The sequence below is a fragment of the Schistocerca serialis genome, chromosome 2 (genome assembly GCF_023864345.2).
Source record: "Schistocerca serialis cubense isolate TAMUIC-IGC-003099 chromosome 2, iqSchSeri2.2, whole genome shotgun sequence".
NCBI classification, from domain to species: domain Eukaryota; kingdom Metazoa; phylum Arthropoda; class Insecta; order Orthoptera; family Acrididae; genus Schistocerca; species Schistocerca serialis.
Window position 1 is genome coordinate 612,149,704 of NC_064639.1, and position 13,791 is coordinate 612,163,494.

A 13,791-nucleotide genomic window follows, 5' to 3' on the forward strand; every position below is an offset into this window, starting at 1 on the left:
ATCCGTCATATACAACAGGTTAGTACTTTTGATAATAAGGCGAGGATGTTGTACTGAGTGAAATGTTTTTCTGAAATTGAGAAACACTGCATCTACCTGACTGCCTTGATCCTTGGCTTTCAGTGTCATGTGAGAAAAGTGCATTTTGGGCTCCAGATTGTCTATGTTTTCGAATTCCATGCTGGTTAGCATGGAGGAGTCGATCCGTCTGAGACAATTTATTGTGTTTGAGCTAGAAATATGTTTTATAATTCTACAAATGTATGTCAAGGATATCGAACTGAAGTTTTGGGGGTCACTTCTGCTACCATTCTTGTAGGTAGGTGTGCCTTGCTCTTTCTTCCAACTCCTGGACATAGCTGTTTGCTAGAAGGATCTATGGTAGATTATAGTCAACAGAGGGTTAACTCAGCTGCGCACGGGGTATAGAATCTGATAGGGATTCCATCGAGCCCAAGGACTTTGTCCAATTTTTAACGAATTCAGCTGTTTCTCAATGCCATGGACACTAATATCTATTTCACTCACCTTTTTAGTGATACGAGAATTGAGATGAGGCAATACCTTTGGGTTTTTCTTTGTATAGGAACCTTTGAAAACAAAATCACTTGTCTGTTATTAGATTGTGGGTCTGTTGATGTTTAGTGTGAATCGATCGGTATGCGAGAAAAACTGTCGATATCTCATATAGAAATGCGAACGTGTGTACGTTGATACTAGTGATGGGCTAAACTGCGATTTTCCGATATCAGTGATTTCTGTGAATGCTACTTTTCAGTATCTGTTATTCTTAACTGTGATTTGTCAGGAACATTGGTCGTGTATCCCTCCGCCACTGCTATTTCTGCTACTTCTGCGATTTCTGCTACGTACAACCGTATGAAAAAGTTACATCTGTCAACACAGAAAATTGCATCTCAACAAACCTGACATTGGCAAGTATGTTTTACGTTTTTTCTTCCGTTGGCCTTAATTTTGTATTAAAGAAACTACTGTGAAAATATTAATAGTGTAATTAATATGTAAGTAGCCGTACAGTACCGTAATAGTTCGTATTTAGAAAATGAATTCTAACATATTGTTATGTTCACAGGTACCTGGACTACATTTCAGTCACTCAGTAAAGTGATAACTCAAAATATCATTGTCAACAGATCTGAAGAAATTGCCACTGCGTCTTTAGACCGTTTTCGTCAGACGAGAGGTTAGTTTCTAAGCGTTTCGATGGACTTAATTACTTCAGTGAGATCGTTCTTGCAAATGTGATATTCATTATAGCAAAAATTAGCGATCTACTCAGTCAATTATATTGCTAGTAATTAATGACAGCAAAAATTGTTTAATAATCCTTGTGTTTTTGCAGACACAGTTCTGACTGATTACTGGTTGCTGTACGTATCTATCCACATCAAGGCTGTTGAGAGAGACTCGTGAAGATTCAAGACAGCTCTTAGAGGATTTGCAGTTTAAAAGTGAAATAAGTGTGTGAATGATTAAACTGTGTTTTATTGAAGTTGTTGTGCGATTTTAAAGGAATAATAAATGTCAAATACAGTGAGTGAATAATAAAAATCTTATTTTCCACATGTTTAAGCCGTCCTATACCCATAATTTTCCGCCACTTACTTATTGGTTAACACTTGTTGGAGAGTGACATGCCGCCCCCCCCCCCCCCCCCCCCTTTCTCCACAATCTTGGTGTGACACTGATCTGTAACATATCCCGAAGTCTACAATATGCATTTTGAGGCTGTTGATATGAAAGTGGGAAGTACAGATCTTCCAGTTAAATCAGGAATAGCGTAAGTGCATTACTTGAAAGTAACACAGGAAAAGCTTACCTATGTAGGTGGTAGTAGTGTCGGCAAAAAGTTCTTGTGTGAAGTTGCCATGTAGAACACCAGGTGTAAAACTTTTCTCCCGAGTCTTGAACTGTGTCGGGACAAAAGTGAGGCATTCATATCACTGTTTTCATATCTCTACACTTATACAGATGTCTGAGTTCTGCTGTGTTAACATTGCAAAGTCCTGTAGGCATGTGGAGTATTAACCAAAACTGTCATATTGGAAGCAGAATCAAACACATTTGTTACGTTACTTGATATTTTCAGGAGAAAAAGGCAATGTTGCTTCTTATTAATATAATACATTCAGAGTCACAGCAGTATTTGACCAACCATAACTGATGCTGAATGTGCATGTCGTCATATAATATGAAGGGCTTATTTCAATAGTGGTACAAGTCCATTACCTCCACTTTTCTGTCTATAATGCTTCTGAAATTTGTGATCCAAACAAACTTCTCTAACAAGAAGCCATATGCTTGAATATTTCTGGTATCTCAACTGCAGATTTTTCAGCGCTCATTTAACTTTACGACTCTGTATCTCAAAATGAACAAAAATGGACTTGTACCACTATTGAAATAAGCCCTTCATATGCACACACAGCACATCGATCTCGTGAGGCACAAGGCTCTCATAACGAAGTACGTACGTCGGTCAACAGATGACACTAGGAAAAGTATGTTAACTGCGCTTTTTAGTTGCTACTTGCGACTCTTAGTTGCGATTTGTCACAGAAATCGCAGTTTGACTCGGTAGCGAATAGCGTAGTATGAACTTTGCTCAACAGATGGCAGTGCTAACTGCGCTTTTTAGTTGCTACTTGAGTACGTGTTACTCTTAGTTGCGACTTGTCACGGAAATCGCAGTTGGACTCATTAGTGTATCGCAGAGATGGGCGTAGTACGAACTTTGACCCACAGATGGCTCTGTTAACCGCGCTTTCTAGTTGCTACTTGCGACTCTTAGTTGCGACTTGTCACGGAAATCGCAGTTAGACTCGATACCGTATCGCAGAGATGGACGTAGTACGACCTTTGGCCAACAGATGGCACTGTTAACTGCGCTTTTTAGTTGCTACTTGCGACTCTTAGTTGCGACTTGTCACGGAAATCGCAGAAAGCAGTGCTAAATTCGACCAATAGATGGCTCACGTCTTTGAATGTGAAATACTACTTGCGACTGCTAACTGTGACTGAAATCGCAGTTAGATTCTGTAAAGTTGCTACTGTGATATCTGTGACTTCTCAGTCACTGTGATTTCTAACAGATACGCGATTTCCTGCCCACCACTAGTTGATACGAATGAGCAGCGGTGCAGGTCACGTGGCTTAAAGTTGGTTGTTGGAATTTGATCGCAGCTGAAATGTGATACGAATAAAGAAAAACTTGTAGATGAACCTGTTTCAGATTTATACAGTTTCTGCTACACACATGAACCTTGACAGTGTCTAAACATGTATTCTGTTGGTTATATTTTGTCTGCGACCGTGATTGGGTGTTTTCATTTATGGCTCGCGTTATTTGTTTATAAAGATTACCTTATCAAAACATTATTGAACGATTTAATTCCATCAGAGTTTGATTATATAGTTGGTACGCAAAATTAAATTTAGCTTTACACCACGCCTACTGTGTAATGTTTAGACAGTTTTATAATTTTATTTCGTTTCTTTTTTGTGGTCACATTTATATAGTTGGTGCTGGAACTGCAGGTTCTATTGTTGCTGCTCGTTTGGCACAAGATCCTAACGTACGAGTACTACTGATCGAAGCAGGTGGATACCCGCCTCCGTTTCTAGATGTTCCTCTTATTGCACCTCTTTTGCAGCTTTCGGGCTATGATTGGCAGTACAGAACGGTCCGACAGGAGAAAGCATGCAAAGGTCTCAACCAAAAGGTATTTTTTCGCAATAACTTGTTAAACAGCCAGCCCACTTCTTTATACAATACAGGAAAACAACTCTACTTGAATAATCATTCGGTTTCTGCTCCCAGGAATTATTTTATGGTATTTACTCAAACTCTCAACTTCGCATTTCATGTTTGCTTTGCAACACAGGTTTTCTGTCATAATCAAGGTGGTACTCTCGTGCTTCAAGTTGTACGGTGTGGTACAGAGATTTGAAGTCCACCTTTCCATTCAATGCATGTAGTGTAGTGTACATCATACGACGTCACAGAACTGTGTGGGGTGTACATTGAGCCAATTTATGCAATGACAGAAGCAGTTGTGCAGGCTACTTCTGTAAAGTACACTATCAACCAGTTATAACTACTGATTATCCACTCACGTTGTTAATTGCTAGAATTATTTACAGAGTTTTTAAATTAGGCAATAATGTGCATTGGTAGAAAAGCAGCTACTCTGAAAAAGATGCTTGTTCTTCCTCATGTTTTATCTTTCCATCTACCACCTTATGCTAACTATTTGTGTAAATTGACTGATTTTAGTGAATGCTATTAACTGTCTATACTGGTAAAACTACAATATTTTTTATTTATTCATTAGTATTATCCAAGAGTTAATATACTTGAGCTCAAATAGTTTCATTAATCGTAGGAGTATTGGGTAGTCATGTAACCTTCTACTTTATTGTTGAATTTCTGGGGATGCTCAATTTCTTTCGTGGTGCCTATATGGTAAAGACTTCAGCATCAAAATATAAAGCTTTGTTCTGAACCCTAGACATAGTCACAAAGCCCATTTGAAAACAGTGTTTACCTTTAGTATTGTAACTTTTAATTTTGCGGTTCATCCTTACTATGAATCACAAAAGTTGGTAGGGATGAAATGTATGGGTACATGAGTGCAAGAATCCCAAAGTCTCTGCAGTAGCTCCTCCTACGCAAAGTACTTCAGCAGTCCAGTCTCTAGGACAACATACTGAGAGAGAGAGAGAGAGAGAGAGAGAACCAAGTGTACAGTAGCCAGAATTAAGCACTTAAACAGTTCAAGCAACAAATTATTATTAATTTGTTTTAGGAATTTTAAACTTCATTTTATGACTCCAGGAAGTGTTCAGTATTGTTTCTAGTGCACTTTCAAGCGTTGGCTAGAGCCAGTCCTCTGCATTAAATAAAGCTTTCCCTTAGTGGAATAATAGATTTGAATCCAGATCCTATCTAGTCGCTGGTTCTCTTAACTTGTGCTGTAATTTTTTCGGGCACATTTGGCAGAAAAACTGGATTTGCAGTGTTATATTAATTAAACTTTAAATTTAATGTTAATGTTTATCCATGATAAGCTTGTAGGCAAAGAAGATGTAGGCAAAGAATTTTAAATTACCCAATTAGAGACACGGCAATGCAGATGTTTCGAAGTACCTGGTGTCTGTGCCAAAGAATGTCACATCATAACCACAGTCAAGTCCAGATCCGAAAGCAGGCTCATCACTAAAGTACAATACTTAGCACTGAAAGTATGTTTGTTTTAAAGACCAATGTACAGCCAGAACTGAACTCCTGCATGAAGAATCCTGCCATTTATACAAACATCAAGTATTACAGAATATATAAACATGAGAAATTTCAAGAATCCTCCAGAAATGACAAATAATTGCTGGTGATTGGGTCTGAACTGGTATCCCACAGCATGCCAGCCAGTCACACATTCTGCTGTGCTGCACTGCATGCAGGGCAGCTCATGGAAATATTTTACTTAGACGGGCCAAACATGATGTCAAACTATTATGACAACTTCCAGTTATATTTTTTATTCATATGCTCAGTGACTGCATTTAACTGCAGATTCCTTCTTGATGTGGAAATTGAGTCATTACTCCATAATTTCATTCTGTTAAGCTGAAGGAATATCTTCTCTTATACAGCTTCAACTTATTTTCTGATCTGAGTATAAAAGCTTTGATAGACTGTTAAAAAGGAATTTTACTGCACAACTCAATTGTTATCATCCCTCCATGTAATCATGAAACTTGTTCTTGATTGTAAGTACCTGTTTACTTTCTTGATTGCTGTTTAATTTTTGAAATACCAAAGAACTCTTGTGTTACTCTTGAGGAGGATTACCAGGGTTGGTTGCAACAATAATCACACCCATTTAGCAATAGTTCATTTATTAACTGTAACACATACAAGGATCACAAAGAACTAACTTGAACATGGCGGAACAGCCAAAGATAATGCTTAGAGTCCAAAGATGGACGCATATCGATGTTGGTGTCAATTCCATCGGCGCCACATAGCCCCCCCTCCCCCCCCCCCCCTCCTCACCACACAGTATGGAGTACTCTTGAGAGGTCAGGTGGGGGGGGGGGGGGTGACTATGGAGTCAGCAGGGGTGGTCCGCGGGAGCCGGACCACGGTCAGCTCGACAGCGTTGTCGGGGAGCTATGTGGGTAGATGTCGTGAAGGAAGGTTCGGCCACTGAACCTGGAAGTCGTTGAAGCAAGCCGGGCGTCATACTGGGCGTGCTGGTCGAGCGGCGACAGGTAGGCCGGCGGTTTGCGGGTGGAACGGAGTGACGACGACAATGTCTCCGGTGGGCGTGGCGAACACATGAAGCATGTCCAGGTCGACGTCGGGCGGGAGGGGAACACATTTCACCAGGTGGCAGGGAATGGCGGAGGTTGCGCCATGAGCACTGGATGAAGAGAAACACACGACGAACAAAGTATAATTGCGCAGTAGTATTGAGATGTCATGGATTGTGTCCGGGGGGACAGCCACCAACACCTCGAGCGAGGGCACGTTCAGGAGGGGGGGGGGCGGCGTGAGAAACCTCAACAGGGCGAGGCAGGCGACGGTGGAGAGGTTGAAGGGCCCGGCGGCGAGGGCGTGATCGTAACCTACGATCCGCTCTCGCCGCCGGGCGGTGTGGGGAGCATGTGGTCACTCGATGGAGTGTGTGAGACCGGAGTAGAGGGCGAGGTTGGAGGAGAGCTTGACGATTGGAGCTGGAAGTCACTCGATCAAGTGTGTAAGTCCGACGTGGAGGGAGTGGTCAGAGCGTCATGAGCCACGACAGTGAGTGGCGTGGTCGTGGCCTGAAGGTGGGTAGAAGAAGGCTCGACGTGAGCAGGCTTAAGACTGTTGATAGAGACTGTAACAGCTGAATCTTTCATCTAGATGTCATAAGTGTTGGCTGAGCACCAGAGAACCCGGTACAGGCCGGTATATGGAGGTTGGAGTGGAGCATGGACAGTGTCATCTCAGAGCATGACATACTTGCAATTGTCCAGAGATTTCGGGATGTGAACCTTAGGGCAGGAATGGCTGGCGGGCGGAGGGATATGGAGGTTGATGAAGTGGCGTCTGACGCGGTCCACAAAGGAAGGTAAGTCAGACTTAGGGAGAGAAGCGGAAGGGCTCACAAGTTCTCCTGGGAGAACAATGTTCTGGCCGTATACGAACTCGGCTATTGTGCCTTTGAGGTCTTCCTTATAGTTCGCATGAATGCTGAGTAGCACAAGGGGAAGGGCCTCCGTCCATAGAGTGTCGTGGCATTGAAGAGCCGCCTTGAAAGTGTGGTGCAAGTGCTCGACTAGCCCCTTACTTTGTGGGTGGTACGCGGTGGTACGGATGCGCCGTATGGCACAAATGTTACAAATCCCATTGAACAGGGCCAACTCAAATTGTCTGCCCTGGTCAGTTGTGGTGATAGCTGGATTTCCGAAACGCGATAACCATGACTCGACGAAAGCTCGAGCAACAGTTTCTGCCGTAATATTGGGGAGGGGGACAGCCTCGACCCAGCAAGTTGTTCGGTCGATAGACGAGAGAACATAACGAAAGCCGTTAGGGGGGGGGGGGGGGGGGAGAGGGCCGACAATGTCAATGTTAATATGCTGGAAACGCCCAGGAGGGATCGAAAAGGCGCCGAGGGGTGGTGAAGTGTGCTTGTGTACTTTGCAGCATTGGCACGCGACACAGCAGTGTGCCCACTGCTGGCAGTCATTGTTGACATTTCTCCACACAAAGCGCTCCGCTACGATGCGGGTGGACGCACGAACACTGGGGTGGGCTAAATTATGCAATGCGTTGAAGACAGCTCGACAGAGCATGGTTGGGATGAGGGGGCGTAACATGCCCGTACTGTCGTCGCACCAGATCTCACCAGAAATGCCAGGGAAGGTGGTGCGGACAAAGTTTAGTGAAGAAGTAGAGTCTGAAATCAGGTTTTGTGTTTCCTTGTCGGTGGGTCGGAGGTTAGGAATTTCAGAGAGGTCTAACAGCGAATGGACGGCATCGACTCGTGAAAGGAAATCAGCAATATATTGTCAGCACTCTTTATGTGTCTGACATTGGTGATGAACTGAGATATGAAGTCCACGTATCTGAAGCGACGAGGAGGCGGGTCAGCTGGTGGGTTTGTAATGGCCGCAGCCAGGGGTTTGTGGTCCATTAAAACATAGAAAGAGCGTCCCTCAACATCAGTCTTAAAATGCTTAATCGCTTCATAGACCGTGAGCAACTCCCTGTCAAACGCGGAATATTTCCGTTGTGCATTGGTGAGCTTGTGTGAGAAGAACTGCAGAGGCGATTGTCTGGCTAAGGACAGTGCCAGTGGCAATAACGCTCGCGTCTGTGGTGATGAAAAGCTGCACATTGGGATGAGGATGCGCGATGGTGCAGGCCTTGGCAAGAAGATTTTTTTAGGGCAGTGAAAGAGTCAGTCATAGCAGGGGTTCATGGAACAGTCCGAGATCCAGAAGTGTTGGTGCCTGCCAAGGCGTCCGTCAGTGGACCCTGAATCTCCACAGCCCGAGGTAGATGTCGGCGATAATAATTAACCGTCCCCAGAAAGGGCTGGAGCTCTTTGAATGACGAAGGTCTGGGTAGGTTTAGTATTGTTTGTACTTTCTCAGGGGGCGGTGAAATGCCGTCGGCAGAGACCCGAAAACCGAGAAAAGTGACAGCGGGTTGATGTAGCTGCAATTTGCCCTGGTTGGTCTCGATGCCTGCTGCCGCAAGAGTGTTCATAACAGTTTGCACGTGTCGAATATTGTCCTCGACGGAGGAGCTAAACACAAGAATGTCATCAAGATATGCAAAGCAGAATTTTAGGTCGAATAGCACTTCATTGATGAAGTGTTGCCAGGTCTGGGTTGCGTTTTTCAGACCGAAGGGCATGAATTAAAACTGAAATAACCCGATTGGGGTGATGATTGCTGTCTTCTCGATGTCTTCAGGTGCCATGGGGATCTAGTGGTAGGCCCGTTTGCAATCAATGACAGAGAATGTGGTCGCACCTGCAAGGGAACTGATAAAGTCGGCAATGTTGAGTATGGGGTAGGTGTCCATAATTGTTCGTGCGTTTAGTCTATGATAGTCTCTGCACATGCGCCAGGACCCGTCTTTCTTAGGTGTCATATGTATGGGCATAGACCAGCTACTGGCAGAGGGTTCAATGACGCCGGAGCTTAGTAGTTCAGAAATCTCATTTTTAAGGTTGGAGAGGCGCTCGGGACAAAGTCGACGTGGTTTACTGGAGATCGGTGGACCTGGCGTGAGGCGAAGCTTGTGAACCGTGCCGTTGGTAACGACAAAAATGTTGCCGGTGGTACGGGAGGCAGTTTGTTTACAGTGTGTGGCGGGTGGGATCGAGGTGTTCAGAGCCACTCGTCAGATCCGATGGGAGCCGAGGTGGCGAAGTGTACCAGGAGTCAGTGTGACAAGATGGCCACCGGCCCGAAGCAGTGGCACCGCGGTCGGGTTAGCTCGGTAGAGCTCGTGAGCCATAGGGCGCAGCCTGTGGCAACTCGGTTACGGGAGAAACACTTGGCGCGAGTCCACTGTTTGTGTTGTCAGTGGCGGTTGCGCGGCAGTGCGCAGGAGACGAAGGTGCGTGGTTTCAGGTGCTGTCTGCGTGGGGCAGGGTAGGAGCCATCAGTTTGGGAACACGTGGCGCTTGTCACGCATGCGCACTTGTGTCCGGCCGAGTGTCAAACGCTGCCGTGTTAAGAGGGTGTGGCCCTGCGGAACTGTCAGTACTTATTATGGCAGTCTTGATAGCACAGTTGCGGGGGGTAGTGGGAGGTAAACACACGGAGGCTCGATTGCTGGTATTGCAAGCAGAATTGGCGCACTTACTGACCTTGCTTTGTCCTTTCTGATCTGAATATAAAAGCATTGATAGACTGTTAAAAAGGAATTTTACTGCACAACCCAATTGTTATCACCCCTTCATGTAATCATGAAACTTGTCCTTGATTGTAAGTACCTGTTTACTTTCTTGATTGCTGTTTAATTTTTGAAATACCAAAGAACTCTTGTGTTACTCTTGAGGAGGATTACCGGGTTGGTTGTACCAATAATCACACCCATTTAGCAATAGTTCATTTATTAACCTTAACACATACAAGGATCACAAAGAACTAACTTGAACATGGCGGAACAGCCAAAGGTAATGCTTAGAGTCCAAAGATGGACGCATATCGATGTTGGTGTCAATTTCATCGGTGCCACACTCTCAACCTAATGGAAGTCCTTTCATTTCAGTGGTTTTTGTGTCAGTGTTATAGTCTCCTCAGTGAAAGAGTTCCTCTCAAGACTAAATGGTCACCTTTCCCCTTCAAAAATCTGATGTGACAACCAAGCATCAAATGTTATCATCATCTCATCATATTGTTTTCATTGTCTTCATCATCTCATTTTTGTCCTCGGTCTTCACACTTAATAATTAATATAAAAATGACCTAAGGTTGGTTTGAACACCATTGCCTTAATAAGCAAGATCTTTAAAGGTGGTATGCCCTTGCCCTTTACTGACCTGCACTGATTTACTCAACCAATTATAGGGGAACCTACAGTTTGACATGGATTCCAAACAAAGGTGCAGCTTGGCATTTTTCACATTAACAAGTGCCATGAGATGTGAAAGAAGTGGTAAGTGACAGAAAAAAAAAAAAAAAATCCTGGGCCTGACTAGAAATCGTATTTCAGGCTGTTGGATCCACAGTGTAGCACTTACCCACCAAGCCACACCATGACTGACATGAAGTGATACAAAAACAAACAGTTTCAAGGCTTAACATGGTTTTGAAATGAGGTTGAGATATCAGCACAAATTTGAAAGCTTGTGTCAGAAATTTAGAAAACCCAGAACTGCAAACATTAAATGACAAATATGTCACGACTTGGTATTTCTGACTATGGTTAGAAGACCTTTTCTAGGGACTTCTTCAGTGATGGAATTATAAACAAAATGTTAAAAATGGAAACTCGTTGCTTATATTTAAGATTTAATGTTAAATCATCAGAGGTGACTGAAGAACAGAACAATTAATTATGTATTTTATATGACCAGTATAATTTCACACTCTTCATTATTCCCCCAGCGCTCTTACTCCTATCTGCCTGGCATCAGTTTCTGGGAGCTTCTTTTTTCACAAAGTTATTTATTATTTTTTCAGCTTATATCCTGTACTCCTTATTGAATTTTGATCTGAATTGTGCTACCCCACAATATTACAAATATTTACTATCTGACATAATTGTCTACAGTATCTCTTGACAGAACTTGTGTTTTGCATGTGGAGGTACTGTGTTTGATTTCTAATGAGGGCATTAGTTGAAGAAATTGGATGAGCGCAATGGTAAACCACCCCAATAAAAAATTCCTCTTCACCCGAATTCTATTCAGTACCTCCTCATTAGTTATGTGGTCTATCCATCTAAACTTCAGCATTATTCTGTAGCACCACACCCGAAAGCTTCTATTCTCTTCTTGTTTACACTGTTTATCGACAATGCTTCACTACCATACAGATATTTTCAGAAAAGACTTCCTGACACTTAAATCTTTACTCAATGTTAAGAAATTTCTCTTCCTCAGTAACACTTTCCTTGCCATAGCCAGTCTACATTTTGTATCCTGTCTACTTCGACCATAATCAGTTATTTTTCTCCCCAAATAGCAAATCTCTTTTACTACTTTAAGTATCTCATTTGCTAATCTAATTCCCTCAGCATCACCTTATGTAATTCGACTACATTCCATTATCGTTGTTTTGCTTTTGTTGATCTTCATGTTATATCATCCTTTCAAGACACTGTTCATTCTGTTCAGCTGCTTTTCCAGGTCCTTTCCTGTCTCTGACAGAATTAAAATGTCATTGGCAAACCTCAGAGTTTTTATTTCTTCTCCATGGATTTTGATTCCTACTCCAAATTTTTCTTTTGTCTCCTTTACTGCTTGCTCAATATACAGATTGAATAACTTCAGGGACAGGCTACAACCCTGTCTCACTCCCTTCCCAACCACTGCTCCCCCTTCATGTCCTTCGACTCTTATAACTGTACAAATTGTAAATAGCCTTTTGCTGCCTGAGTTTTACACCTGCCACCTTCAGAATTTGAAAGAGAGTGTTCTACTCAACATTGTCAAAAGCTTTTTGTAAGTCTACAAATGCTAGAAAAGTGGTTTTGCCTTTCCTTAACCTATCTTCTAAGATAAGTCATAGGGTCAGTATTGCCTCATGTGTTCCAGCATTTCTACAAAATCCAAACTGATCTTCTCCAAGGTTGGCTTCTACCAATTTTTCCATTTATTTGTAAAGAATTCGTGTTAGTATTTTGCAACCATGTCTTATTGAAATGATATTTCGGTAATTTTCACACCTGTTAACACCTGCTTCCTTTGGGATTGGAATTATTATATTCTTCTGGTAGTCTGAAGGTATTCTACCAGTCTCATACGTTGTGCTCACCAGATGGAAGAGTTTTGTCAGGGCTGGCTCTCCCAAGGCTGTCAGTAGTTCTAATGGAATGTTGTCTACTCCCAGGGCCTTGTTTTGACTTAGGTCTTTCAGTGTTCTGTCAAACACTTCATGCAGTATCGTATCTCCCATTTATCTTCATCCATATCCACTTCCATTTTCATAATAATTGCCCTCAAGTACATTGCCTCTGTACTGACCCTCTATGTACTCCTTCCTCCTTTCTGCTTTCCCTTCTTTGCTTAGGACTGGTTTTCCATCTGAGCTCTTGATATTCATACAAGTGGTTCTCTTTTCTCCGAAGGTCTCTTTAATTTTCCTCTGGGCTGTATCTGTCTTACCCCCAGTGATACATCCTTACATTTGTCCTCTAGCCATCCCTGCTTAGCCATTTTGCACTGCCTGTCAATCTCATATTTGAGAAATTTGTATTCCTTTTTGCCTGCTTCATTTACTGCATTTTTATATTTTCTCCTTTCATCAATTAAATTCAATATCTGTTGCATTACCCAAGGATTTCTATTAGCCATTGTCTTTTTACTCACTTGATCTTCTGCTGCCTTCACTATTTCATCTCTCAAAGCCACCCAGTCTTCTTCTACTGTATTTATTTCCCCTGTTCTTGACAACCATTACCTAATACCCCGTCTGAAACTCTCTACAACCTCTTTTTCTTTCAGTTTATCCAGGTCTCATCTCCTTAAATTCCTACCTTTATGCAGTTTCTGCAGTTTTAATCTACAGTTCATAATCAATAAATTGTTGCCAGAGTCCACATCTGCCTCTGGAAATGTCTTACAATTTAAAACCTGGTTCCTAAATCTCTGTCTTACCATTATATAATCTATCTGAAACCTCCCAATGTCTCCAGGCCTCTTCCATGTATTTGCTCTGTGCAAAATTTTACGATGCATTTCTTCTTTCACTCTTTACTGCCATTCCATATTCACCTACTATTTTTCCTTCTTTTCCTTTCCCTGCAATTGAATTCCAGTTCCCCATGGCTATTAAATTTTCGTCTCCCTTAACTACCTTAATAATTTGTTTTCTCACGTCATACATTTCTTCAAATCTTCATCACCTCCGGAGCTAGTTGGCATATAAACGCATACTACCGTGGTAGGCATGGGCTTTGTGTCTATCTTGGCTACAATAACACGTTCACTATGCTGTTCATAGTAGCTTATCCGTGTTCCTGTTTTTTTATTCATCCCTGTTTAGCCATTTTGCACTGCCTGTCAATCTCATATTTAAGAAGTTTGTATTCCT

General features: G+C 42.5%; 1 protein-coding gene and 1 long non-coding RNA gene across 4 annotated transcripts in view; both read left to right on the plus strand.

Moving 5' to 3' along the window:
* The first annotated feature begins 807 nt into the window (after nt 1–807).
* LOC126455642 (uncharacterized) lies at nt 808–1,558 on the plus strand. The gene is made up of 3 exons (XR_007585345.1): nt 808–939; nt 1,094–1,204; nt 1,364–1,558. It is a non-coding gene; the product is annotated as an uncharacterized LOC126455642 (long non-coding RNA).
* Nucleotides 1,559–3,145: 1,587 nt separating this feature from the next.
* LOC126455643 (glucose dehydrogenase [FAD, quinone]-like) overlaps nt 3,146–13,791 on the plus strand; it is a 191,172-nt gene continuing 180,526 nt past the window's right edge. For 2 of the 3 annotated variants that reach the window (XM_050091408.1, XM_050091409.1), the window contains exons 1-2: nt 3,146–3,439; nt 3,541–3,743. In XM_050091408.1, coding sequence (XP_049947365.1) covers nt 3,301–3,439; nt 3,541–3,743 — 342 coding nt within the window. In that variant the 5' untranslated portion in view covers nt 3,146–3,300. Of the gene's footprint in view, nt 3,440–3,540; nt 3,744–13,791 lie in introns of those variants that run through there. The other variant, XM_050091410.1, reaches the window with a different exon arrangement.